This window comes from Ilyonectria robusta (assembly GCF_021365365.1).
Source record: "Ilyonectria robusta strain PMI_751 chromosome Unknown BGZ61scaffold_35, whole genome shotgun sequence".
In the NCBI taxonomy this organism is placed as follows: Eukaryota; Fungi; Ascomycota; class Sordariomycetes; order Hypocreales; family Nectriaceae; genus Ilyonectria; species Ilyonectria robusta.
The window spans coordinates 373,257-399,568 of record NW_025764469.1 but is presented as its reverse complement, the minus strand read 5'-3'; the positions used below and the strand labels follow the sequence as shown (position 1 = coordinate 399,568).

General features: G+C 53.8%; 8 protein-coding genes across 8 annotated transcripts; 6 read left to right on the top strand and 2 right to left on the bottom strand.

Moving 5' to 3' along the window:
* Window positions 1-264: 264 nt before the first annotated feature.
* BGZ61DRAFT_499482 (uncharacterized protein) lies at window positions 265-1,436 on the bottom strand (the record flags this gene model as incomplete). The annotated part of the gene is made up of 2 exons (XM_046251412.1): window positions 265-876; window positions 1,368-1,436. 2 exons carry the CDS (start codon window positions 1,434-1,436, stop codon window positions 265-267), a joined length of 681 nt encoding a protein of 226 aa, XP_046096447.1.
* Window positions 1,437-1,808: 372 nt separating this feature from the next.
* BGZ61DRAFT_499481 (quinone oxidoreductase) lies at window positions 1,809-2,702 on the top strand (the record flags this gene model as incomplete). Its single annotated transcript, XM_046251411.1, has 3 exons — window positions 1,809-1,832; window positions 2,039-2,124; window positions 2,201-2,702. The coding sequence occupies 3 exons, from the start codon at window positions 1,809-1,811 to the stop codon at window positions 2,700-2,702; spliced, it is 612 nt and encodes a 203-aa protein (XP_046096446.1).
* A 2,930-nt stretch (window positions 2,703-5,632) lies between these two features.
* Window positions 5,633-7,394, top strand: BGZ61DRAFT_539634 (putative extracellular lipase; the record flags this gene model as incomplete). The annotated part of the gene is made up of 2 exons (XM_046254814.1): window positions 5,633-7,184; window positions 7,240-7,394. The coding sequence occupies 2 exons, from the start codon at window positions 5,633-5,635 to the stop codon at window positions 7,392-7,394; spliced, it is 1,707 nt and encodes a 568-aa protein (XP_046096445.1).
* Window positions 7,395-8,195: 801 nt separating this feature from the next.
* On the bottom strand, window positions 8,196-8,868 carry BGZ61DRAFT_593629 (uncharacterized protein; the record flags this gene model as incomplete). The annotated part of the gene is made up of 2 exons (XM_046256802.1): window positions 8,313-8,868; window positions 8,196-8,264 (listed from the first exon to the last, which is right to left on the bottom strand). Exons 1-2 carry the CDS (start codon window positions 8,466-8,468, stop codon window positions 8,196-8,198), a joined length of 225 nt encoding a protein of 74 aa, XP_046096444.1. The 5' UTR covers window positions 8,469-8,868.
* A 756-nt stretch (window positions 8,869-9,624) lies between these two features.
* BGZ61DRAFT_539632 (tannase and feruloyl esterase-domain-containing protein) lies at window positions 9,625-10,581 on the top strand (the record flags this gene model as incomplete). Its single annotated transcript, XM_046254813.1, has 2 exons — window positions 9,625-9,945; window positions 10,168-10,581. 2 exons carry the CDS (start codon window positions 9,625-9,627, stop codon window positions 10,579-10,581), a joined length of 735 nt encoding a protein of 244 aa, XP_046096443.1.
* A 1,574-nt stretch (window positions 10,582-12,155) lies between these two features.
* On the top strand, window positions 12,156-12,526 carry BGZ61DRAFT_463736 (uncharacterized protein). The gene has a single exon (XM_046247433.1). It carries the CDS (start codon window positions 12,325-12,327, stop codon window positions 12,508-12,510), a length of 186 nt encoding a protein of 61 aa, XP_046096442.1. The 5' UTR covers window positions 12,156-12,324; the 3' UTR covers window positions 12,511-12,526.
* Window positions 12,527-13,372: 846 nt separating this feature from the next.
* Window positions 13,373-14,752, top strand: BGZ61DRAFT_432557 (uncharacterized protein; the record flags this gene model as incomplete). Its single annotated transcript, XM_046243885.1, has 4 exons — window positions 13,373-13,454; window positions 13,764-14,162; window positions 14,231-14,361; window positions 14,393-14,752. Coding segments are annotated over 4 exons (972 nt in total), but the record flags the coding sequence as incomplete, so codon positions are not given.
* A 9,128-nt stretch (window positions 14,753-23,880) lies between these two features.
* BGZ61DRAFT_463713 (uncharacterized protein) lies at window positions 23,881-24,360 on the top strand. Its single transcript, XM_046247432.1, has one exon. It carries the CDS (start codon window positions 24,043-24,045, stop codon window positions 24,253-24,255), a length of 213 nt encoding a protein of 70 aa, XP_046096440.1. The 5' UTR covers window positions 23,881-24,042; the 3' UTR covers window positions 24,256-24,360.
* The last annotated feature ends 1,952 nt before the right edge of the window (window positions 24,361-26,312 follow it).

Genomic DNA, 26,312 nt, shown 5'->3' with positions numbered 1-26,312 from the left:
TCACGGCCGCGATACCTAGGAATACCGGTAGCATGCGAGATCATTCTGAAGATAGTTTAACCGTTTGGCTCATCCTGAAGTCTGAAATCACTCCAACGCCGCCGACCTTGTAGTATCCAGAACCGACCCTACTTGCCCATGCCGGGCCCCATGACTTAAAGCTCCAACCCGGCGCATTTTCAACCCGACTTAAGGGCGCCAAGCAACAACTAGACGCAGGGGTTTTGTGGTTCAAAACGCACGACGAACCCCGTATTAGGAGTCTTAGATCTCATACGGCGACTTCACCGCCCGCCAATCATCCGGATCCTTCTCGCCTCCGTTGCCCGGCCGGAACTCCTTCTGTTCCTCACAATAATCTTTCCACCACTCTTCGAAGGCCTGTCTATTGTACAGACTTCTCGGCGGGCCTTCTCCTTCTCCGAAGAGGTCCAGAACGCGGTCACAGTACATCCACACGCCCTCAAGATGGTGCGGCAGCAACGGCTTCATGTCCTTGCGCGCGACCACCACGGTGCCGACATATGACCGCCACTCCGGGGGCGCAAACCCGGACTCGGCGTCGATATTGACATACGTGGCGATCTGGTTGTCGAGGTCCGCCCGGTTGGCGGACTGAGTGCCTACGCGGTAAACGACCAGCGGGACGTCGATGAGTCCTGGGACAGGAGGCACGGGCTGCGAGAAGACGGCATGATCTGCCTGGATCGTCGTAGCGGACCAAGGCGCGAATTTCAGTCTCTCAACGTCGCACCGGACGATGACGGCTTGGATGGACCCTGACGCGCTGTGTGTTGCCGTCGATGCCGGTGCAGCCGACTGTGAAGTGGCGGGGTTTGCTTCGACCGGAGACACCTGCTCAGTGGGGGTTTGTGGCTCGGAATCGGTGTCTATGTTGTCCCATTTGGAGTAATCGATTGGCGCCATGGAGAGTGGCTTAGTACTACGACCTGGGTAAGATCAGATAGTCAAAGAAATAAAGATAATAAGGATATGCCTTTTCGGAAACTTGATATTTCGGAAGTTTTCAGGTTTGTCAGGAGAATTGATCAGTAAAGTTTTCTTGAACTTCCCATGGTATCGAATCTACGTCACAGGGCAGATAAGATTCTGGGCTGTAAGCCACAGTATGTATGCACAGTATCTCAAACACCAAGTCTGCCCCACGTGTCTTTCGATGCGAAACGAAAACCTTCGTCCTCTCTCCTCCCAAAGGTCTCCTCCCAGAGGACCACCTAACACCGTATACCCTCAACCCATATACCGATCCATGATCGAAGAGCCACGGGGGAAATCAGAGGATTTCGAAAGGCTCGTTCCGAAAGGCATTGGCGGGCCCGCAGGGACCGGTCTCCTGTTTAACACACCAAAACCCGGTAATAGTGCGCCGCATTGCACTGGCGCTTGCCCCGCCAAAGTTCCTTGCACAGCCCCATCTGTGCCCGCAGGCGAACTGACGCGGATTGATCGTCGCTACCTATCTGCGGGCCATCTTGCTAGTGTCAGCGATGATTCAAGCTCCGGTGCAAGTTTGGCTGGGCCGCGGACCCTCGTATGCTTGACGGGCCCTGGGCAGCCCGTTTGTGAGCGCCTTTGTTCTTGCCCGCAAGCAGTTGGAGCCCCCCCAGCCGAGGGCATTTATAAGAGGTTTGCTGCCAGTTTCTTTGTTCGACGTAAACCTTCTCCCTCTTCTTGCGTAGACATCCCACTCGAAGATCCCCTTACCCTCTCAACTGCCGGGTTTCGTACTCCCTTCACCAAACCAACCACCTATCTTTCCATCTAGGCCAGAGCTACCAACCGCCGAAATGGTCAAGATCGCCATTGTCTACGTACGTCCATCCCTTTCCGCGTTCACACATAGCCATGGCGGGTTGATGCGCCCCTTGATTTGGGTATGATGTCAGATAGCTCAGGCACTGTACATGTACAACTTGACTTCAGATCTGGGCTTCTCCAGAGAGGCATAGTGAATGGGCCATTGAGGCTGCACTTCGGAGTCGCTCAACACCGGTTGCTGACTCGACATGTGCCGCAGTACTCCATGTACGGTCATATCAAGACCCTGGTCGACGCCGAGAAGAAGGGAATTGAGAAGGCTGGAGGCACCGCCGACGTGTTCCAGTATGTCGAGACCTCACCCTAAGGCGGGGTGATACGCGAATAGCCCTATAAATCAAATATTGATATACTCTCGCAGGATCCCTGAGACCCTCTCCGACGAAGTCCTCGCTAAGATGTATGCCCCCCCCAAGCCCACCGACATACCCATGCTCGAGGACCCCTCGGTGCTGGAAGGCTATGATGCCTTCCTGCTCGGCATCCCGACCCGTTACGGCAACTTCCCTGCCCAGTGGAAGACCTTCTGGGACAAGACCGGTAAGCAGTGGTCCTCGGGCGGGTTCTGGGGCAAGCTGGCTGGGGTCTTCGTATCCACCGCCTCGCTCGGCGGCGGCCAAGAGTCGACTGTCCTCGCCGCCATGTCCACCCTGGCCCACCACGGTATCATCTACGTGCCCTTCGGTTACGCCAAGGCCTTCGGCCAGATGACCGATCTTAGCGAGGTCCACGGCGGCTCCCCATGGGGTGCCGGCACTTTCGCCGGCCCCGACGGCTCGCGCAAGCCAAGCAGCAGAGAGCTCCAGCTCGCCGAGATCCAAGGTGAAGAGTTCTACAAGACCGCCCTCAAGCACTTCGGTTGACTAGATGGCCCGGAAAGCGGCAAGAAGGCCGGTGAGAACGGGAAGGTTGCGGCGACAGACCAGGTCGTCGCGGGGACGAATGGCGCGGAGCCGGTAACCGGCGCTGCTGCGAAGGAACAGGCCCAGCAGACACCGCAACAGCGGCGGGGGGAGGAAGATGACAAGGAGGGCGGCCCGTGTGGGTTGCCGGCCACGTGCTTCGTGTTGTAGGGGGGACACTCTGTGATAGCCAGACAAGTCATGCAAAGTTCGATGATCATTCCTACGTTACTGCATCTATTTCCTTGCGGCCTTGTCTTTTGTTGTAATATCCCTCACCCCTCAACGGCCCTCCCTAACATCTGACCACAAAAAAAAGACCCCTCCTTGAACCCGATTATTCGATCCTTTTTGACCCTACTGTAGTATAGTCTTTGTTTTAGTAAATGAATTAAGGCCGCTTGATCAACCGTATCATCAGCTTTATCGCCTGCCTCCTTAGGCCTCGTGGATGGCGTCGGTGTCCGCAACTTTGGAATTGGAGCTGATCTGGACCTGCTTTTTCCTCGGCTATATAGTTTCAACCTGCACTTCAAGGAATTCTACTCTATATTGTAGGTAGAAAACTGGCAGTCCTTTTCCTGGAAACATTTTGTATCTTCCTGAGCTGTAGCCGTTGCGTAATACTGCGTCTATCCAGCTGGCTGTTGTTACAGATCTGGATGGTCCCGTAGATCGATGCCCTTCCTTGGTATCGACCAGTCGGCGACAGACGGAGATACATACCCTTGTGGGATAAGCTTAGACTCCTGGCCGGCATAGAATCGCTCTTAGCGTTGATGGTAAAGGTGAACGAGAACGATGACGAGAACGAGAACGAGAATTGAATTCACTAATGCGGCTGGAGGTAGCATGGAAGGTTAAGTTTTGGGCTGAAATTGGCCTCCACAAGGAGTAATCCTTGATCCACGTCAGTTTGTTGGGCAGGTTCCAGGATTTCTACCCATCAGGACAGTCCTACTTTCCGACAGGTCAAGCCTCGGCGACTTTTACGGTGAGATTGTACGGAGGCGCATATCAAAAGTCCTCGCTTGCCAAGGCACTAAATTTAGTAAGCTTTAGCGTCCACCCAGAAGCTGCCCCGCACCAAATTTGTATGCGTCAATTCCCCAATGTCTGACAATACCACTCTTCCTCTTCAATTCAATGAAAATGCCTCCAAATATTGCAGCTCGAGCGTGCGTTATTACGCTGAAAGCTGCTGGCAAAGAGACTATTGCAGTTGCCTATTTTACAGGGCTTCCAGTACGAACGATCAATGATATCTATGCACGAGCAATTAAGCGCGGCTTCGACCTAGCAAAGAGAGCTCTTGAGATTACAGATGCCCACGTTGCTGATGCACCTCGATCCGGCCGACCTAAGAAGCAGACCATAGAGATCCAAGAGGCCATTGCAAGCAAGGTACGCCGTGACCGCTACGGCAGGGAAAAGACCTGTGCTGATATTGCTGGGGAGCTTAGTCTGGAAGGCTTCAACATCTCTTCTATGACCATCTGGCGGACCCTCCGGGGCGCTGGCTTCAAGAAGACCAAGCCGACCAGGAAGCCTGGTCTGACGAAGAAGATGCGGCAGGATCGGCTTGAGTGGTGTTTACAGCGGAAGGACTGGACTCTTGAGGACTGGAAGAACGTCATCTGGTCTGACGAGACCTCTGTTATCCTGCTTCATCAGCGTAGAGGATACCGTGTTTGGAGGACTAAAGATGAGGCCTTTGTCCGCAGCTGCATTCGTGAGAGGTGGAAGGGGGCTTCTGAGTTCATGTTCTGGGGCTGTTTCTCATATGATCGCAAGGGCCCTATGCACTGCTGGGCACTAGAGACCAAGGTTGAGAAGGCAGCCGCCGAGAGAGAGATCGCGAAATTGAATACGGAGCTGGAGCCGATAATGAAGGAACAGTGGGAGCTTCAAAATGGCATGCGGCGCCTTGACCTACGTAACCTCCCCGGCAAGAAGCCCCAGTGGCGATGGAGTCAGAAGAACGGCAAGCTTACCCGACGGGCTGGGCACGGAATAGACTGGTATTTATATCAGACCAAGATCTTAGTGCTTAAGCTGCTGCCCTTTGCCGCTGAGTGCCTCATTGAGCGGCCAGGGACTATTGTACAAGAAGACAAGGCGCCAGCACATAACCACCACGCACAGCAGCAAGTATACAATGCAGCCGGTATTGCGAGGTTGCTTTGGTGCGGCAACTCGCCGGACCTCAATGCAATAGAGCCATGCTGGCCCTGGATGAAGAGATAGACTACAAGGAAAGGGGCCCCTAAGACCCATAAGGAAGCTATCGCAGCTTGGGAAGCTGCTTGGAAGGAACTTAAGCAGGAAGCTATTCAGGCTTGGATTGAGCGAATTCCTCGTCATGTGCAGGAAATAATTACTCTTGAGGGTGGAAACAAGTAACTATAAGAAAGGCCGGAGAAGGCCCTCATACTAATTTAGTAGCACTATTCCCAAATTAGCTAGCTCTGTGTTTTAGCGCAAGCGAGGACTTTTGATATGCGCCTCCGTATTGGCGTAAGAATTGAAGGCTTTCGCCGTAAGGCTTATTGGAAAATTCCCTGGGCCATACCTCTATTCGGCTGTTCTCGTCAAGAGTGCAGATCCTTGTGAGCTGTGGTGTTTACTATAGTTCCCACTGCTTCTAGTCCCATTCTGTCACAGTCCGAAGTGTAATCATCTAGATCGTAGAAAAGACATGCCATGCTTACAAATTATTAATTATAAATCGCTAAATCAAACAAAGCAGTCAATCAGCATTGATACCAGTGAACACCCGCACATTCCGGTGAGGCCTTTATATACAAACATAGCTCCCCTATTCGCAAGCTTTCTTGTACACCATCATTCATCATTTCTCTAAGATTCAATCCGACGTTTCCAAGCCCCACATGCAGCTTTCACTTATAGGCGCAGCCGTGCTCCTGGCTGCTCCCGGAGTCCTGGCCAAAACAAAGCATGAAGTTCTTGGACCAATTGTTCGCATCCGGAACGGAACAATTGTTGGCAAATACGTCGAGACCTACGACCAAGATCTTTTCTTAGGAATCCCTTTCGCGCAGCCCCCAATCGGAGATCTTCGCTTCAACGCGCCTCAACCCATCAATGAGACCTGGACAACCCCTTTGAACGCCACTGCGTATGGCGCTCATTGTATCAATTACCTTCTGGGCTTACCTTTGGACCCCGCCGACCTCGCCACGAGATATCCTCAGAGCGAGGACTGCCTGACGATCAATGTTGTCCGACCAGCAGGAACGAAATCCAATGCACGTCTTCCTGTGTTGACTTATATATACGGAGGTGGCTTTCAGGAAGGAGGCTCCGGCGATGCAAGATACAACGCCAGCGCTCTCGTCCAGAAGTCCGTTCAAATTGGCCAGCCGTCAATTGTTGTCACTATGAACTATCGTCTTCAAGGATGGGGCTTTTTGGCTGGGAACAACGTGCGCAACCAAGGCCTCCTGAATCTTGGTATCCAGGACCAGCGACTTGCTCTGCGGTGGATCCAGGACAATATTGCTACATTCGGAGGAGACCGTCAAAGAGTCACCATCCAAGGAGAATCCGCCGGTGCTGCCTCGGTGGGCTTTCACTTATTAGCCAATGGAGGACGGAATGACGGCCTTTTCAGTGCTGCAATCTGTCAGAGTGGCGGACCCTACTTTTTTGGCAGCTTTACGCCAGATGCCCAGTCGGAGAAGGCGTATGAGAGCGTCCTGAAGGCAGCTAATTGCACGGATGCACACGACACACTGCAATGCTTACGTGCCGCGCCTCTCGAAATATTGAACACGACCTTTGCTGGTTTGTCATTCCTTCCGGTTATAGATGGAACCCTCGTCCCCGAATACAGTTCTACGGCTCTTGCGAAGGGCCGCTTTGTGAAGGTCCCTCTGCTCATCGGTACCAATACCGATGAAGGTAAGATCTTTGCCGGCATGGGTGTCAACACGACCGACGAATTCGCCGGTTACATCACGCAATACCCATATATTCATACAGCCAACAACCAAACAATCCGCGACCTGCTGGAAGCCTATCCCGAGCTGGGCACCAACTCGACACATGGTCAATCGGACGATACCCTCCCAGTGTCTGCGCCATACGGAGATCAATTCCTGCGCACTGCCAGATATACCGGAGATGCTATTTTCATTGCCGGGCGGCGATACACCTGTCAAATCTGGACTGAACATGGCGTCCATTGCTACAGCTACCGGTTTAACACAATTCCCGGCGGCACCGATCCGCTGTACGTTGGTGCGACTCATTTTGAGGAGATTGCATTTGTCTTTGATAACGTCTTGGGAATGGGCATGACATCAAATGCTTTTGATGTTGAGCCCATTGAGCGGGAAGAGAGCTACAAGAAACTAAGTGACATGATGGGCAGGATGTGGATGAGCTTTGCTGCGACACACTCGCCCAATAATCACAAAGGTATTCCCGCCAATCTGATTCTCATGAGATTCTTACTAACATCTATATTTAAAAGTGAAATCGTTCCGGACTGCCTGGCCTGCGTACAGCTTGAAGAATCCCCGGAATATGGTGTTTGATGGAAACGCGACGAGCTTCGTGGAAAAGGATGATTGGCGTACCGACGCACTGAAGTTGATCATCGAAAGATCCTTGGATTTCGGTCGTTGATACGCTTGATCCTCCTAATCCATTGGATGCTGTGGAGTCTAGCAAACTGCAGACCATCTACGTAAACTGTAGCTGAATGTTAGATTTCCCTGGGATGCCTGTTGAACAGAAGGGTGGTCACGTGCAGAGCATGGGTCCTGAGATTGCATGTGGATACGTGAGATATCTCAGGGGCAGACACACGTCCCGAGATACAAAAAAAAAGAAAGAAAAAAAAAGGAGAGAACAGAGAATCAACAGACCCGACGCTAATGGACCGAATACCCGTACTGTCTGACAATAACAGCCTAAAATTGACGTGCCAGAAGTAGCTATTCATCACGGAGCTATTTTCATCCAGCAAACCACCACTCTCATGCTGCCGTCGTGGAGATTGGCGGGTTCAACCCACTCCGGTTTACTCCTAGTTCGGGGTCGCGTACTCCAAGCATTTCTCGTGTCGCGAGATTCACCATGTGCTTCTATCATCAGGATGTGTACGCCTGGAGCCAATAGGAAGGAGGCTCCATCCGTCAATTCTGTGCTCATCTGCGGCCTCAGCTCATCTACTCAACGAACAGCGGGCAACCTGGAAAAGACACGCAGCGAGGCGGCCGTGGCGTGGTGTGACATCACACGACTGAGACAGTCCATCTCGGCCGAAGGGTTGTCTCATGCCACTGTCATCGCAGGCCGTGCCCACAGAAGGCACGCACAGCACCCCTTGCCAGGAGGCTTCTGTCGGTCAAGCAACAATGCTCAACTAGCTCGGGCGGGGAGTTGGAGCGTGATGTAGTGCAGACGAGCCGCGCGTAGTCTTCCTCAGGTCGTCCTCTCCGATATCGTCGTCGTCGTCGTCCGGATGTGACGGTCGTGCTTTTCGACCTTCTCCTCCTCGTGGTGAGTGGCGCCACGCATGGACTGGTTGAACCTGCTCACCTGCTCACGCTCGGTGTCGGCGAGCTCAAGCATCAGGGAGTCAAGAAGGTTGGCGTGGCTGACGAGGAGGCGGAGGTCGTGGTCTGCACGGGCAGCCTCGGAGGAGAGTTTGACCCGCGCCTTGTGTGCCAGGTAGTAGGTCTGGGTGATGAACATCTCCTTCTGACAAGTGATGTTGAATTTAGAGAGGGGAGAGTAAGATGTTGTCACTGTGACTCAAGGCAGAGAAGAAACGCTCCAAACGACACGTCGGGGCCGATTGCCGATTACAGGCAATCGCTGATAAATGACTTCAGGCTCTTCCCGGATAATAAAAGCACTCGGCGCAGATAAGCGGTTAGTAGTAACCAACGTGGCTAAGAGTGCAAGGCAGTATGTCAACATTCGCAGTTGAACACGTCCCGCCAGAACCAACCCAAACAAACCAACAACCCAGAGTCACAAGCTACAACGGGCCCGGCACTGTCACATAATCGTTATCGAGCCTGGCGGTGAGGTTGCCTCGAAAATCAATAACCACACCCCCAATGTCGTCCCTACCCAAGCTGATATGCCCATCCCCTTGAGGTTACTTCAGTGACTGGAAATATCTTTGTAATTCCATTCAAGATAATCCTAATCTATGTCTTCCTCATATTGACTTCCTTGTGAGATTTCGCCCCCGGAGTAGCCTTTGCCTAGTCAAACGCCCAAGCAACCCCATACCATTCCAAGGGCGGTGACGACCTCATCTACGATGGCTTCAATGGCAATGACTAAATCCTGAGCGACCTGAACTGGACTTGAACTGTGGAAGCTGGTGGAGCCTGACCGTCACGAAGTCATATAAGGAGAAGCAGAATCAACTACAGAACCGGCTAACAAGCCCCCTTCTGACCCATGCCGTCATGAAGGTGGCCAGCTCATCGTCCGCCACGCAGGTCACGAAACCATTTTTGACTGGAGCTCGTCCAAGATGAAGACCAATGCCATTTGTTGGGGTGCCTTCTACAGTGATTGCCGAGGGAGGTCAAGGAGATAACCGAGGGCAGCCGGGTCACCCTGACGTACAACCTGTACTTTGCCCCTGGCGTTGGTAACCTGACTGAGAACTGCCCGGCCATGGATATCAGCACCCTTCCACTCTACCAAAAGGTCGGACGAGCCCTTGCCAACCCTGAAATTATGGGAAAAGGGTTCGTTTGGACCATTATTTGTTGCCAGGGTCCATAATATTAATATATCTGTCTAGATGGCCATTTCGGTATCTTCCGCTCACATGCCTACGCCCACAACACCAAAGTGGGAGCCAAGTCCTTACCCGCCGTCCTGAATGGCTGTCTACGTCTTTTTTCAGGCTCATGGCCTGAATGTATCCGTACGTCCTGTCCTTGACGATAAAAGGGCCCTTGAGAAATCGGCAGCGTATGATCCGTTCCATGGCAGTGCAAATGGATCTGGCCAACGTGAAAACGCCAAGTTCCGCCCATACAGTCGCCTTGGTCGCCTAGGACAGGTCCGTGTCTTCGACTATTATAGCAGGGATGAAAACATGCTCGAAATTTTGAATTCCTGTAAAGATGACGTTGTTGGCATTAAATGGCTGTCGATGCCGTCCCCGGATGTCATGGAGCAGGGGTTCATCTTCATGACTGTACGTGCCACCCCCCTCCAGGCCTGCTGCCCGGTCTCAATTAACGAGCATGGTACGATAACGAGCTCGGCATGGAAGAGATGTACACATATGGTGCAAAGCTAGTCGAAGTCCCGGAAGCGAGCAACCGTTCGGACAAGGGGGTGCAGCCCCAGGAGTAGTCGAAAGTCGACACACGGTGTATTAGCTGCCCTCAACATCAGATGTCATCGTATCTCATAGGCAGCCAAGCGGATGATGGAATTATTCTATGACGCAAGTATCCAGTACGCATACTACTCGGGTTGTTCGACCGGTGGCCGCCAGGGCCTGAAGGATGCACGGCTCTTCCGCGATGATTTTGATGGCATGCTCATTGGAGCGCCGCCCTGGTGGACTGCCCTTCTCCAGACATGGACCACCCAGCTCGGTATCCATAACCTCCCTGTTGGTGCAGCCAACCACGTCGACGCGTCACTGTACCCCGTTCCCGCCGCCGAAGCTGTGGCCCAATGCGATGTGGTTGACGGTGTTGTCGACGGCATCATCAGTCGCCCCAAACTGGGTGACTTCAATCCGGATACCCTTCTCAGCATGGGCCCGTCGACTGGAGATCCTCATGTTCTCCTTAGCGAGCCTCGGGCATTTGTAACATGAAAAGTCCTCGAGACCGCAGAGGCACCTCCGTGCAAGGCGCACTCGAGAGGGGTAAATCGGGGTCGTATTGTAGGTGTCCAATGCCGACTTCCCTGATTCGGAGCGAAATTGCAGCTCAGCCGAATCCTGCGGACCCCGAGCCCGAGTGATCCCCTTTCTATTGCGATAGGGCATTCGCTCCCCAGATAAGGGCAAACTAATCTGCTGCTACGGTGTGTCGGCCGCATCAACCCTTGTCCACTGGGGTGAATGTGGTTCCTTAGGAGTAATTATGGAGTGTGTCTTGCTGGAGTCGAAGGATAGTTACATCAAACCCCCTGCGGCCCCGAAACGGTCTATACGAGGCGCCTTCAAGTGGTGCGGGACAAGGGTTAGTAGGTCGGTACTTACTTCCCCGATGTCAAGAGCCGACATCCACAACTTCGTCGTTCTCGTTCTCGTTCTCGTTTAGGGTACATAGTCTGTTGTAGGGATGATACGTCACCTGGCCCGCCCCACACGTTCATCCGTCACCTCAACTTCCAGTTTCTAACCCCTTGGTAAGCCACTGACCGTCGAACCGTACTTTTCGTGGTTTAACTGCAACTTGGTTCGCAGCTGGTCCGCATAATTTGAATGCCTCTGGACAGATGTGCGGGGTCTCTATACGAGGAGACGTTGGGAAAGCTGCCAAAGCCCGCTGACACTTCCTCTCTACTTTTGATCATGAAAGGCACCGGCTGCAAGATTGCATATCCATACAGCCGACCGCTCGGGGGTGCGACCTCGTGGTACAGAATAAGAGAGGATCAATCTGCCAGACTTGAGCGGGCCGAACACCCGTGCTGTGAGATTTTAACTCTGAATATGGAACGAACCATGCCCATTGCGGTCACCGAAAGGCGGAGACGCTACTAGTCTGTTATGGATATTCATGCCGCAAACATAACGGACGGCGGACCAAGGGTCTCCGCGACTTTGGACTTTCTACGCCAAAAACGCAAAGATGAAAGTTTGTAGGGGAGGCACATGTAATTGTAGCCCGGCTTTGCAACCACACAGCAACCTCTGGAATAGCATCCAGCGTTGGCTTTGAGAATGTTGAATAATAGAAGCTTCGTGTGTCATCATTAGCTTGATTCCATCGCCGCCTTGCATTCTCAATGATCTCAAGCTCCTCTGACGTAATGAGGCTTCGGTGATATTCTTCCAGCTCAACAGCTTCAGCTGCCTCCTGTGTCTCTTTTGCCCTTGCAGCAGCTCGACCGTACATCAGTGGTGTAAGTGCGGCGTGGGTTGGATGTGTGTCGTGAGAAACTTAGCGAAATTTTGAGAGCATTGGAAATGACATGTTTAATTACGCGAAAAATCCACCACAGCTCTTCTCGAACTGAAAACTACATCATTCGATAGAGAAAGCTGCAAGGTATTTTAAACATAAGGAAATATCTTTTTGCAATTACATGTTGGCATTTTATGCCCGATCAAAGACGCAAAACGAGGTGCAATTCTCAAATGGTGCTCCAAAAACATCGGCAATCCCTGGTCAGCGGCGTCAGACCCCTGGTTGCAGTTGGCCAATACGAGCCAGGCATGGCGTCTACAGTATCCTTGTCAGATTTCAAAGCCAATACAGGAGAGGCAAGCCGGTCGCGGCTTGCGCATAGAGCCTTGAGGAACGAAGATGGCTATGGCGGTTTTCAAGGTGCTTTTACAGCATTGGCCAAGAGCCTTGGGCAAAACACCGGGTATAACAATCTGTTTATGACTGCAGTGCAGCCTTTCATGAAGGAGCATGAAGCGGCGTGTCGTGCCGCTTTAAACCCATTTTGCGAAAACTGTGGGTTACTTGCAATGAATCTTGCAAAGCCCCATGTCTTGGCTTCACGTGGCGGAGGATCCTTTCGTTGGCATCTGGGTCAGTCCCGTGTGTGGGAAAGGGGGATGTGAGACGCGGATACGGCAGGAAATCCAGGATATAATGGCTGGAATTGTTCAAGAGGATCCGCACCGAAGGCGGAGTACTTGTATGGAAATTTTGCCGTGCAAAGTATGTGGGGCAACAGAAGGGATCAAGAGATGTGGTCGGTATAAAGTTGTTGGATACTGTGGGAAAGAGCACCAGAAGGCTGACTAGAAAGTTCACAAGAAGATTTGTATTCGCAAGGGCGGGTAAAGTGGCTGAAAAGGCATACCTGTCCCCGTCCTTTGGAGACATCGAGTGCCACTGCTGATGCTGGCCAGCGGGAAAGAGAGAGCGTCCAACTTTTTCATCTTTTGGAGAGGTGGGCATTCTATTTTACAAACGACAATTCCTTCTGATACAGTATGCTCTTAGCCAACTTCTAGCTATTTCCTTGGAGGGTAACGGGTGCGATGAAGTTTCGGGGCATTGTACCAAAACGAGAGGCAAACTTAGGCTGTTCTATTGTTCCCGTGTTGAGATGGAGGGTGACGTAATGGCTCCCGAGTTACCTATTATTGGCAGCAGCGGTGTGTGTGCGCGAAAAGGCAACGATGCGACCGTCTCCTCAAAATTACGGAGGGACGCGGAGGAGAGCGCAGGGTTGGAATAGCGACGAATTGTATGCATGGACTGGCCGAGACTGTGACAATGGACGCATACAGGCAGGGTTGTAGGTGGTTAAGGGGACTATTAGCGGATCGCTTGGATACCGCAGGAACCAATGTCGTATTAAGAAGCATAATCATCATCCAGAAGCGAAATCGTGCAACTAAAGAGATTCCGGCGCGGAAGCCTTGTGATCTACCGGTCGCCTGGAGTCATCGATGTCGAGAAGGCAGTAGCAGGATGGATAGTCGAGCGGCGAAACCACATGAGGCGGTTGCTCACGTGGGAGCCTGCTCGTTTTCAGCTGGGAACGGACAAGAGGGTAATGATGTAAGTGTGTGGGAGAGAGGGCAGGGAGATGAGACGACCGGAGGCGGCGTAGATGTGGTAGCAGCTGCCGAAAAGGAGCCCAGCGCAAGGGGCAGGAGGCTGGGACGTTTGTCAACATACGATTCACTGGCGAATGCAGCATCAACGTTCCGACAGATTCTGCCCAAGGAGTCTGCGGTTGAAGATACCGCATGGAGGCAGCATGCGGAAGCAATTGCAAGGTCGTTGCCCAGAAGACGTCTGCGGGGCGGTTTGCGGTCAAGCAGAGCACGGAAGTCTCATGATGCGGCCAACGGTGGAGGTTCCGCACAACATCAGCCACCGAGTCAGCTTCAAAGGTCTTTGTTACCCAGAGAACGTGGTGTGCCGGAGGCCGCGGATCCTGATCTTCCGCTCTTTCATCGACACTTTTTGCCCAAGGAGAGGCGGGATGGAGATGATGAGAGGCGCGGTACGCCTCCGAGGAAACAGATCCGAGCTCGAATCCGAAGGCAGAGAAGACCGGAGTTGCAGGCCGAAGACCTGGCGAGCGTGTTGCGCTTCTTGGAGGACGAATTTGCCGTGAAGGAGAATCTGTCCAATGATCAGATGTGGTGTACGCCAATACCACATGAGAGAAAGGTGTCGACCGTGCGAGCCTTCTACAAGGAGTTCCACGATGCGGACACTTTGCCAATACGGACTTGCATGCTGTGCTACCGTAAGCGCACGAAAAAAGAGTTGAGAGATGTGGCATGGGACCAATGGATGTCGAGCTGCGTCGAAAAGGACAACCGTTCGCCATTTTCATGTCGAAGCTGCTTTCCCGTGGGCGAGACCTTCTCGGCATGTGCGGAGTGCGCTCGTTGCTTGAGGCGGGGTGTTCTGTCGCCTGCGGCCCAGCTTCACAGACGTATTGGGTGTGAGCATATGTTTCCCGAAGAGCTGAAGGGCCTCACGCCGGTTGAGGAGAAGCTCATCGCGCTGAATTCGTGTTATGAATTTGTCACAAGGTACAGCATTCCGGGTGGCAAAAGGCAGACTCTGAGGTATCCGAGGCACGTCAAAGGCCACATCACGGTGTTCCCGAACAACGTGCAGGAGCTGGCCGCAAAAGTGCTCCCCCATCCGCTTTTGCAAGTCATGGACGAGATCCACGTCTCGTGGCAAGGCGCGGAGAAACCGGGACCGAGCGATCTTTCAAGCCTCCTATCGGTGAGGCGGCGAGTCGTTGAGAGGGCCCTTGTCTGGCTGAAGAAGAACAATCCACACTATGCTGAGATCGAAATCGACGCGGCGGAGATGGAGAGTTGGGGAGCCCCGCCACGTGGGGTGCCGTCGTTGGTGTACGATCGCATGGAGCGGAACGAGCCGTCGGCGTGGGAAAAGACACGAACGGCGCAAGTCATGCCGCCCTCGGAGCGCGCCATGGACGAAGACGATTCGGTGGAGATCGAGGAAATTCTGGCTCTGCTCAATCAGGGAGAAGACGCGGCAGCATGCGAGACTGGAGGACCAGTGACGGACGAGGCAAAGGAGTCTCGCTGTGAAGCTGGAGCTGAGGCTGACCAGGCCACGAAATCGATCAATGAGGTCACCTGTTCTGGAATGTTTCCGCTGGACGGGCCGCCGGATGTAGCGGACGTCGAGAAATTGCGGTTTGCTTGCGACGCTGTCGGTGAAGGTGCTGAGACCGGGCATATGGGCCCGAGAACATGGGTTGGATGCTCGGCTGAAAGGCGGCAGGGGCATGCTGATGACGACTCTGAGCCGTACATTCATGTTTCTCGTGGGGACGAATTCGCCGACTCGTTTGATGCCTCGTTCTTCGCGAAGACGTTCCCGACCTTGTTGCCGTTTGGCGTCGGAGGACCAAGATTGGCTGAAGAGGCCATTCTCGAAGCGGGAAAGGCCGCCAACTTGCGAGGTAGGACTATAGAGGCAGAGGCGGCTCTGCGAGATCTCGTGTACTCGCGAAGCTTGAATCTTCGGACGTGGGCCGACATCGTGCTCCGGCGCCATGGTGGCCGATTCGCGATGCACCACGTCTTTGCATTTCTTGTCTTCAACATGGGTGTGCGGTCGAGGAACCGTCGCGTCAGCATGCTGAGCGTGACGAGGAAGAATTTCCGCAAGGTAGAGCGCATTGTGCGCTCGCTGACCGCAGAAAGGTTAGCGTCGGCGAGGGTCGAGCTGGAGAGCTCAGGCAGGACGACCGACGATGGCGTAAAGGAGCTGCTCAGGAGCCTGTCGCTGTACGGCCACCGGCAGCCCATGTTACGGAAGGTGTTGGATGATGACCCTGTATGACGAAACCTCGGATAGATTGATATCCTGACCTTAGTCAGAAGGGGGGTATGAAAACCCCTCTTCCGGCCGATCCGGATGACCGGCAGAAGTAATCATCAACATCATCATCACTGTATTGATCCCTATCTATTTGATCGAATTGACCGTAACGGATCCATCATCATGTAGAACACGCTTGCTCAGTGATGACGCAACGCACAAGCTACAAGCAGAACAGAAGCATCGAGTTCTAATCCCTGGCCAGACACAGACGGCGGATAAGGAACATGTGATAGAGCAGCTGATGATGTCCTTCCTGTTATCTGCTTTATAGGTTTCTGATTCTGATGCTTTATAGGTTTCTGACCCAAACGACATTACGAACCCGGTGAAGCTCCGACTGGCAGCGTATCGCTCACGCGATCCTGAGGCAGCCGAGGCTTTCCTGCGAAGCCTTGACATGTCGTTTAAACGTATGCGGCTGTCCATCTCAGACCCCATGAGTTCGGCTATATTCTTCCACCGGGAGATGACGTTGTTTTTCGAGCATTACGTGAAAGTAGGAGAAGAGTCAGTTTTCGGGCGTATCAGCCAGTACTATGGTGCTGTGGAAACCAATGAACGAGGGGCGCTTCACGTTCACGGGCTGCTATAGTTGCATAGAAACGCGCATCTGAGTTCCGTGCTTGCCGACATCCACGGGGAGGATCAGGCGGCGTATCGTGAGCGCATCGTCCAATACGTCGATAGTGTTTTCTCTGAGGTAAAGTAATGCTCAATGCGTGCTGTTGGCCATCCAGGACTTCTGGTGGGCAAACGGGGCTGGGCTGACATGCTAGGCAGGATCTTGACCAGGAAGGGTTCTGCGTCGTGCAAGCGGAGCGGTCGGTGACGTCCGATATTTCCTCGCTGCTGGACAACACCGAGCAGTTCTCGGCTGCATTTGACGAGGAAGCCAACTTCTGTGCCGGCGCGACACAGATCCATACCCACAGTCCGACCTGCGTCAAGTACTCCCTGGGCAAGAAGAGAGGGAAGGGCGACCTCTGTCGGTTCAAGGCGCCATGGAGATTGGTCGACAAAACTGCATTCACGCCAGACGGCGTGCTGCAGATTCGCAGGACGCACAACATGGTTAATCGGTGGAACAAGGCCATCGCCGTGGGGCTTCGCCACAACCACGACATCTCCTTCATAGCGACGCAGCGGAAAACCATGGCTCTCGTCTATTACGTCACGAACTACGCGACCAAAGTAGAGGACCCGACGTGGAAGCGCGTCGCTGCGGCCGCAGAACTGTTGCCTGTCCTCTCAGCAGGTGGATTGCCGACCGATGGGGCGGATGTTGGCGGCGACGCCGTGGGCGACGACGGTACCAAAAACAGGACGCGACAGTTCTTAATGAGAGTGGCGAATCGTATATTCACCGAGCGGCCTCTGTCGCAAGTCGAGGTCGTCGCCCATCTTCTAGGATACCCGAGCGAGTTCACGAACAGTAGCGCTTGGGCGTACTTGAACGTATCTCTGCTTTACTGGCATGTCTTCCGACTGTGGCGGCATCTCCGGCAAGAGAGCGGCATCGCGGTCGCGGACGGTTTGGTGGACGACTCGATCGTCGTGGAAGAAGCAGGCCAGAGAATTAGCTTCGCTGAGGCGTATCGTCATCGTGGAGATGTCCTGCGAGGTCTGTGCCTATATGACTATGTTTCGCTTGTCTGGCTCAAACGCGTTGGCACGGACGAAAGCTCAGGTGCCTGGGGAGAGGTGCCATTCGAGAGCGATTGGACGCCTGGAAGACAATGGGTGCAGGTGCTGAGACGGCCGGGAAAACATGCCGTCGTCTGCTTTGACGGCTACCTTAGCAAAGATTTTGGCCAAGACGACGAAGGGTCGTGCCATCGTAGGTATGTCCGGGGACGACTCGACCGAAAGGGGTTTGAAGAGACTAACTCCCATACTGAAGAGCAGCCGTGCAGCACCTTGCCCTGTTTGTGCCGTGGGAGTCCTTCTTGGGGGAAGAACGAGACGACATCAACGACATATGGGCGCGGGCACGAGAGGCGCTGCATCCTAGAATCTCATGCCTCGTCGATAACGTGCAACTGCTTCGGCGGTCCGCCGAAGACGCAAAACGGGACGCTAAGCAATGGGCATCCTCATCCGGCGACGGCGACCCCACGGGCGGATATCTTGAGGAGGCGGGAGCCGGCCAGGCGGATGAAGAGGCCGCATCGGCGTACCAGTCCGATAACGTTGGAAACGCAACGCGTCTTATCGATGTTGTCAGAAGCGCGGTCGGTGCGAACCAGATCACGGCGGGATCGCGGGAGCTCACAGCAATGACGCAGCAGCTCTGCCGCTTCCAGCAATCAGCGCTATGCTCGACGGCCGAACTCCAGGCCACCATAACACCCGAACGGGGTGAAAGACGGATAACCACGTCAGGGCGGGTGTTTTCCGGGGCCGCAGTACCGCCGCAGGATCAGGTCAAGGCCATAAAGTCACAGCAGATATGTGCCTCCAAAGAGAGGGTGAAAATGATCCAGGGCATACAAAATGTGGCGGCGGCCCATGGAACTGATCGCAGTGCAGCGGCGCGGAGCGCGCTCACCGGTTTCGGGGACGGGGACATTCAAATGACGGCGGCAGACTTGGACGAGACGGTAGACGACGCAGATCCGAGGGTGGAAGTCCAGTTCGGCCCATCAACCTCTTTCCTCGAGGCTGGCAAGGTTTTGGTAGCACGATTGAGATTGAACAAGAGACAGGCGATCGCTTTCCTGATAATATGTCGCCAGCTCGACCTGATAAATCGTGCTGAGAACGGCGACATCGGTCAGCTCTGCCAGTTCATCGGCGGCGAAGGTGGGACTGGCAAGTCGCGAGTCATCGAGGCACTTGTGGAGCTTTTCGCTAAGAAGGGCCTTTCGAATCGTCTGCTGATCACGGCGACGTCAGGGACGGCCGCAGCACGCATCAATGGCATCACGATCCACTCTGCATGCGGGTTCTCGAAGGACCCTGGGACAGGCGCGGACATGACGAAAGACTTGGACGGCGTCCGGCTGCCGAAACGGGCGGAAAGATTCGTCCACGGTCAGTCGCGAATGGACTGGCAGGACAAGGACCTGCTAGTCATTGATGAGGTGAGCATGCTCGGTGCGCGGACGCTGCACGCGGTGAACGAGCAGATCTGCCGGCTCCGCGGATCGCAGCAAGATTTCGGGGGGATCCCCATCATTCTCTTTTGCGGAGACTTCCGCCAGTTCCGCCCGGTCCAAGAGAGATCGATCCTGCTACCCAGCGTGGCCGTGTCGTGGGACGAAGACAACTCATATAGGGCCGAGCAACGGCACCAGCATGACAAGGCGCACGCGTTGTGGAAAAAATTCACGACCGTCGTCATGCTGGACGAACAAATGCGCGCCGCCGGGGATCCGGTACTGCAGAGGCTGTTGAAGCGAATCCGATCGGGCGTGCAGGACCGGACGGATCTGGACCTCCTCAACTCAAGGTGCTACCGGGAGGACAGGCGGATCCCGTGGGAGACGGGCATCACCGTGGTGACGCCGCTGAATAGGAATCGGTGGAACCTGAACATGGAGGCGACCTTGTCGTTCCAGATCCAGCAGCGGTCGATGTTGCGAATCTTCATATCCGAGCACAAGTGGAAGGACGGCCTGCCGACCGAGGAAGAAGCCATCATGATTCTGAACCAGGGCGACGACAGTGCGATACCGGTGCCGGCCGTCTTCATGTTCGTGCCTGGAATGCCGGTCGTCGTGAACCATAATACACACCAGGGGCTAAAACTGGTCAACGGCGCCACTTACACGGGGCTGGAGGTCATCCTCGACAAGGCGTACCCGGGCCATCGAATCTCGGCCGACATGACGGTCCACTTCGGGCCGCCGGCGGGGATAATTCTGGAGTCGGAAACGACAAAAGACTTCCACTTCGTCGGGATGCCGCAGGGCACGATCCTGTTGGCGCCCATGAGCGTTAAGATACAATGCCAGCGGAAACGGCCGTGGCAACAGAATGACGTTACCCGAAAGGGCTTGCCCTGTGCGGCGACTTTTGCATGTACAGACTACAAGGTGCAGGGCAGAACGCTCGAGCGCGTAGCTCTGGAGCTGCGAGGGACGCGGACGACAAACGTCGACGGACGAGTCGTCCCCTCGCAGTGCGACCCGTACAGCCTGTACGTGCAGCTGTCGCGTTGCCCGACGCTGGACGGCATCATGCTCGTGTCCAAGGTGCGCGAGAGAGACCTGGTGGGTAACAGGGTCCCCGAAGAAATGACCGCCGCGGAGGCGAGACTGGAGGAACTGAGCGACAGGACCATCCAGGAGGCGTTGCGCTGGTTTGACGACGATTCTGAAGAGTCAAGGCGACTTGCGTTAGGTGACGTGAGGAGAAGGGGATGAAGAAGCTCACGGGCAAGAAGGAAAAAAAGGCACCGACGACCAATCACGACGGACTTTGTGGTTTTGAGGGTGAGGGGCGGGTGGGGCGCGAGGCGGGGCATAGATAGACGGGGCATAGACGGGGCACATAGATAGACGGGGCACATAGATAGACGGGGCACATAGATAGACGGGGCACATAGATAGACGGGGCATAGACGGGGCATAGATAGACCTTTCGTTCCTCAAGGCATTGCAGATCTTCCGCCAGTAGTGCTGCCGTTACTGCTATCGTTGTGGGACCCCCTCTTGTCCCGCGTGCACAGTAAGCACTTGTATCTAAGCATGTAGCGCTCGGGCTCTGCAGTTGCAAGTTGCAACTGCAGCCATCCACCTGAAGCTGAGATTCGTTAGCGGTGCCTACAGATGGTACGTGCAGGCAGGATCGGGGCCGGATCACCCTCGCGGCTTGCAGCTGTCGTGATGGATGCTCGCCTTGTTATCCCTTCCGTTGAAATGTGGTGGTGTCACCTTGCACCTCTTTATCTCGCTGCGATGACCATAGTGACATGCCGATGTCATTGCTAGCTAGGTAATGACGTCAGGGTGTGCCGAGGAGAGGAATCTCGACCGTCGTCGCATACAAATCCCGTTTCTGCCGTCTATGTCGCAACAGCCTTTCCCCCATAGGCCTTCCTTGGGAGGGGGACAAGGAATAAGCTTCAGCGTGAGTTGGGAGAACGGTGCAGCATCCAGATTCATAATTGTGCCCATCTTGTTGGTAGTAAAAGGCCGTGGTGCTCTCCTTCCAACGTTGGTTCCTTCCTTGTTGCCGCTCGTCCTCAGCAACACTTACAAGTAAAATTTTGTCGCTTCATCTCGCTCCGTCGTCAACTTGTCGCCACTGATCCTCCTCCACTCTTAGCGGCCGCCAGTTAACACGATCGCACCAAATCCCCAAAGCGAAAACGGCTCCTTGCTGGTAGTGACGGCAGCGGGAAGGTTCAAATAAGAAGGAGATGGACGAGCGAGTAGGAGTGGGACGCCAGAGATAGGTAAAAGGGTAAGGAAAGGTAGAAGGACAAGACCGGACCACAAGGTCCAAGCACTGGACGGGAGGAAGGGGTGGAGGGTGGGGGTGGCCACAGAAGGGTCTTCCACTGGGGTCCTCCACTGGGCACCTGGCGTGGAAACTGGGTGGGCCCTGGAAAGGCGCTGAGACGAGCGGGCTGGACAAGGCCAGGGAAAAATAGCAGGGCAAGGCAATGAGCATCACAGCCCAAACAACGTCTCTAGCCGACCTGGCCTATGGGTCATTGATGAGCGACTCTGACTTGGCCCTGGACTTGGCCTGAGATGGCCGAGAGTGGGATTGGGATCCGAATCTTGCCCCGCTTTGGACGGAGATGATAGAGCTTTGTCTGCTGAAACGCCGCTTTGAAACGGCTGGGATGGACTCGCCGAGACCAGGACAAGGCACAGGACCTGCACCGTCTCTTATGCCTCGTGCCTTGCTCCCAAAGTCCATCATGCTCGGCCATGCCTTACCATGCCTTGCTGTGCCGTGCCTCATGCTAACGCCTTAGTGGTCTAGCTGGGCTGACTCCGGCCCTGGCTCGCGCACTGGCATTCACGAGTCGTCGGTCTCGCTTGACCAAGCACTTGCTGACACGGGATCCGAAAGACTTGACAACAGGAAACACACGGACATACCTCGAGGCCAATCCGACCCACCGCCTTTGCCTCCAGCGCCCGCGAGAGTATCAATACCCGTGTGTCTGATTGGTGACGCGCCGGGCTCCGTCTCTTGCTGGTGGCTTCAATCATCATCTGTGTGTCCACCAAGTTGTCGACGCTACTGCTGGGCCCGCTGTTGAGAGTCACAGCCAGGCTGCTTCAGAAAAATGCGCCCAGTGTAATCTGTCGGCATATGTTAGCGCCCTCCCCCATCCCGTCACCCTCTTCAGCCCAGAACGGTTTCGATTTCATAGAGGCGAGATTGAGATTTGCACAAAATGGGCAGTCCCTATCCCAGCTTCTCGAAGCCCCTTTGGAAACCGGGCCGCGGCTGGGGGTTTGGAGGGGTCAAGACTGGTCTCAGATAAATTCCAGATAGGAAAGGCGTTGACCCACTGAAGTCTTGGCTCAGAAAAAATCAAGAAGGGAATAGCTCGGTAGCATCCTTCCTACCCTTGTGTACAGAGGAGCCTTTCAAAAGTCTCTGCTCGCGTGGACGCTAAGGTCAGCCACAAACAGGGATCGTGCCGAAAGCGAATGTACCCAGCCAAATTCTTAGGTACCTCACCCCTCTTTCACTTTTCCTGTTTTCCCCTCATCTTGACCGCCAAAATGCGTCAAAATACCGATATTGCAACCCGGGCTCTTGTGGTCGTCTTCAAGAGCCCATCGGGCGGGAAAACAACAGCTGAAGTTGCAGAGATAACAGGTCTTTCGCCCCGTACAATCAATGACATCTACGCACGCGCTATTTCCCGCGGATTCGATCCCAACCACCGACCGATGACCCTCCATGACGAATTCCTTCGTGATGCGCACCGCTCCGGGCGTCCCAAGAAGCAGACGGACGAGGCACGAATAGAGATCATCGCCAAGGTTCGCCGCGATCGATTTGGCAGGGAAAAGACGTGTGCTGATATTGCGGGCGAACTGAGCAGCGATGGGATCGAGATCTCGGCCGTCACTGTATGGCGAATACTGAAGAAAGCTGGATTCCGAAAGACAAAGCCAACGAGGAAACCTGGATTGACGAAGAAGATGAGGGAGGCACGTCTGGCTTGGTGTCTTGAACACCAGCACTGGACCCTAGAGGACTGGAAGAATGTCATTTGGTCTGACGAGACCTCTGTTATCCTGCTCCATCGACGAGGAAGCTATCGCGTATGGCGAAAAGCCGATGAGGCATTTGTTCGAAGTTGTATCCGGGAGCGATGGAAAGATGCATCTGAATTTATGTTCTGGGGCGCCTTTTCCTATGATAAGAAGGGCCCCTGCCACTGTTGGGGTCCAGAGACTGCTGCCGAAAAGAAGGAAGCCGAAAAAATCATTAATAAAATGAATGAGGATCTTGAAGCTGTTATGCGAGAAGAGTGGGAAATTTCAAATGGAATACGACGATTACATCTACATCAACTACCCGGCCCGAAGCCAATCTGGCGATGGAATAAGAAGTCCGGAAAGCTGACGAGAGGGTCCAAGGGCGGTATTGACTGGTATCGCTATCAGAAGACAATCCTGATCCCTAAGATGTTTCCTTTTGCTTTGGAATGTACCAAGGACCGCCCGGGCACTTTGGTCCAAGAAGATAAGGCTCCTGCTCACAGCCACTATATACAGCAACAATGTTATGATGCGAATAGCATCAGCCGGCTGCTATGGTGTGGGAATTCCCCGGACCTCAATCCTATTGAGCCGGCTTGGCCATGGATAAAGAGACGGACTACAAGGAAAGGAGCCCCAAAGTCAAGGCATGAGGCAGTCAAAGCTTGGAAAGCAGCTTGGAAGGAGCTTCCGCAGGAAGCTATTCAGGCTTGGATTGAGCGCATCCCTCATCATATTAAAAAAATCATTGAGTTGGAAGGAGGAAATGAATACAAGGAAAGTCGGACACAGCGGTAGGTACATTGGGAATCCTACTATACATTTTGGGTGGGACCCTGCTCTTTCCCGTGACGCTAGTGTCCTTAGCGTGAGCAGAGACTTTTGAAAGGCTCCTCTGTATTCCGTATCGTATCACGTTAAGGAAAGCAACTGCCGAGACTGCCCCTCATTACCGTATCTACTTGGTAAATTCGGGCACTTAGCGTCTCTATTTTAAGTGCACATTTCCACTATTAACCGCAAAAACGTCACAACCTCCTGATATAATTGGCCATATGTGCTTTTATGGGGCACGCTATGTGCCCGAATTTACTGAGTTGTTACGGTATTTTTCTGGCTGCGTTCTCCACCGCCATGACCTTTGAAAGCCACATTGAGCAGATCAGTTTTTTCCAGCAATCTCGGACGCGCTGTTTTGACCAGAACCCATTTCGGCGGTCCAGCCCTCACTACTCCGTAGGATTCACTGGCCACCGCTCGGGCCTCCCTCAAACGTAGCATGGCCGATCGGGCGCCCGAGCAACCCACCAGTAAGCCACCTCAGCCCAACCAAGGCACATGCAGTCTGAATGGCGAATTGCATGGCTGTTTTGGTATTGCTGCAGGTTTGGGCATCAGGCAGCAATGGGTCAATGCATTTCCGGCAACGTTAGCCGGGAAGACACTGCATACTGACAGTTTTATCTGCCTTGGCTGCTGCCGGCAGACAAGCAACTCATATATAGGTCTCCATATCGAGTAAGACAAGAAGCTCGGTTACAACCAACAACTGCAATGCGGCCGCAAAAGGGCGAATAGATAAGCGATCTGTGCGGAGCGGACGGGTTTGTCTTACTATGATTTGGTGCTGACAGGGTGTGCGGGGCAAGCGACACGCTTTTAGGTACTCACTGGTGCAACTTCCGTGTCGCCTCAAACTGAGGCAAGATACGGAGTACCACGACTAATGATCTAATCTGACCGCAGTTGCTGTTAGTCGACGGTTTCTTCCCTCACTACCCCACTACGATTTCTTGAATCCTCCTTCAAGACAATTGCATCTTGCCCCCTCTCACACCAGTATGTGACCCGCCCAGCTGAATAACCGCTCTCTTGGCTTTAGGGTTGCTCACCTCTACATTTGTCCGTTGATCAAGCGCCACCGAAGGTCCGATACCCATGTGTCCCCGCCACGACCTGATCAGCTGCCTACACTTAGGCACCTATCCGACGTGTGCTCATATCCGCCCTTCTTGAAGACTCGACCCCTACGACGGGGCTGTTGTGGCCGCAGCCGGTCAAACAAGTCGTCAATGAGCTCTTCGACAGGGGTTTCCATCAAACCAAAAACGGCAATGGATCGACGCAGTTTTCTCTGTCCCCGGAGGGGAGATAACGTAGATCATCCCACCAAAGCCCCTGGTTCTCCCGCTTCGCATCGAAGGTATGACTCTGAATTCAGTCGAACTCGGCACCAGAAGCCTTCTATACAGCTGTGAGCATAGGTGGCGCTGAGTAATTTCAATTGAGAGACGAACATATCTACAAATGCAGTTCTTCAAGTCCCCTTTACGCGACTCGGGCACGCATTGCACTTCAGAGGACAAGGATACATATATGAAGGCCAGGGGCCATTGACACTTGACTGGTTGACACATGCTACTTAATTCATCCCTACAGGGATTGGACAGGGGTACGTGTATTGGCGTACTGGAAACGGGGCGCGTTTCGTGTTTGTTCGTATTGTTTTCAGAAATGCGCAAAAAGTAGAAACGGGCCCCGTTTCTAAGAATGATAAACCTGGTAACTAGAGGTCCAAAAATATAATTGGACCAAAAGTGGAAACGGGGCCCGTTTCTACGTATAATGCTTGAGTAGGGAGCAGGCAACAAGAGACTCTCCATCCACCCCTTCAAATACGATGAAGAAGAGAGAGTCTCAGACCAGTTCCTCAGGGCTAACTACGACCAAACTGGAACGGAAAAATTCCTCACTCTCTCCTCGTTCTACCATTCACCACCTTAGACGAGTTGAAGAGAAAAGAACGCAACCAGGAACCTCAAACAGCACATCGCTGGAGGATTCCCCGCAGGAGGAGCAATCTTTGCAGAAGGAGCATTCCTCGCAAGAGGTGCGTTCTTCACGAACAAACGTCACATTCAGGTCGCAGGGTAGTTATTGTGGCACACGGCAAGCGGCATTCCTCGACATTGATAGGATAGCTAGCGATGATTAGTGTTTATGAATTAATAAAGACCGGACTCTCCTTACCTTGCTTGTCCTTTAGTATCGCGGGTATTTGAGCAATTGTCATTGCCTCGCCATTGACCGTTATCTTCTACTGTAGGCACACATTTTCGACGAGCACCAGTTAAGGGCCCGTGAACTGGGAGTCAAGCGAAGAGATTATTATGTTGCCCCGGAAGCAGGGGGAAGTAGATCTGCGAGCACACTTGGTAAGGCCGCATGTCACGGCCAGCACCTCCTCTCGTCGACTTCCTGGGAAGTCGTGCACCAGCACCGTGACCAGCGTGCCCAAGAATTCCGAGCCTGTCGACGCCGACAACAGTTCGCAT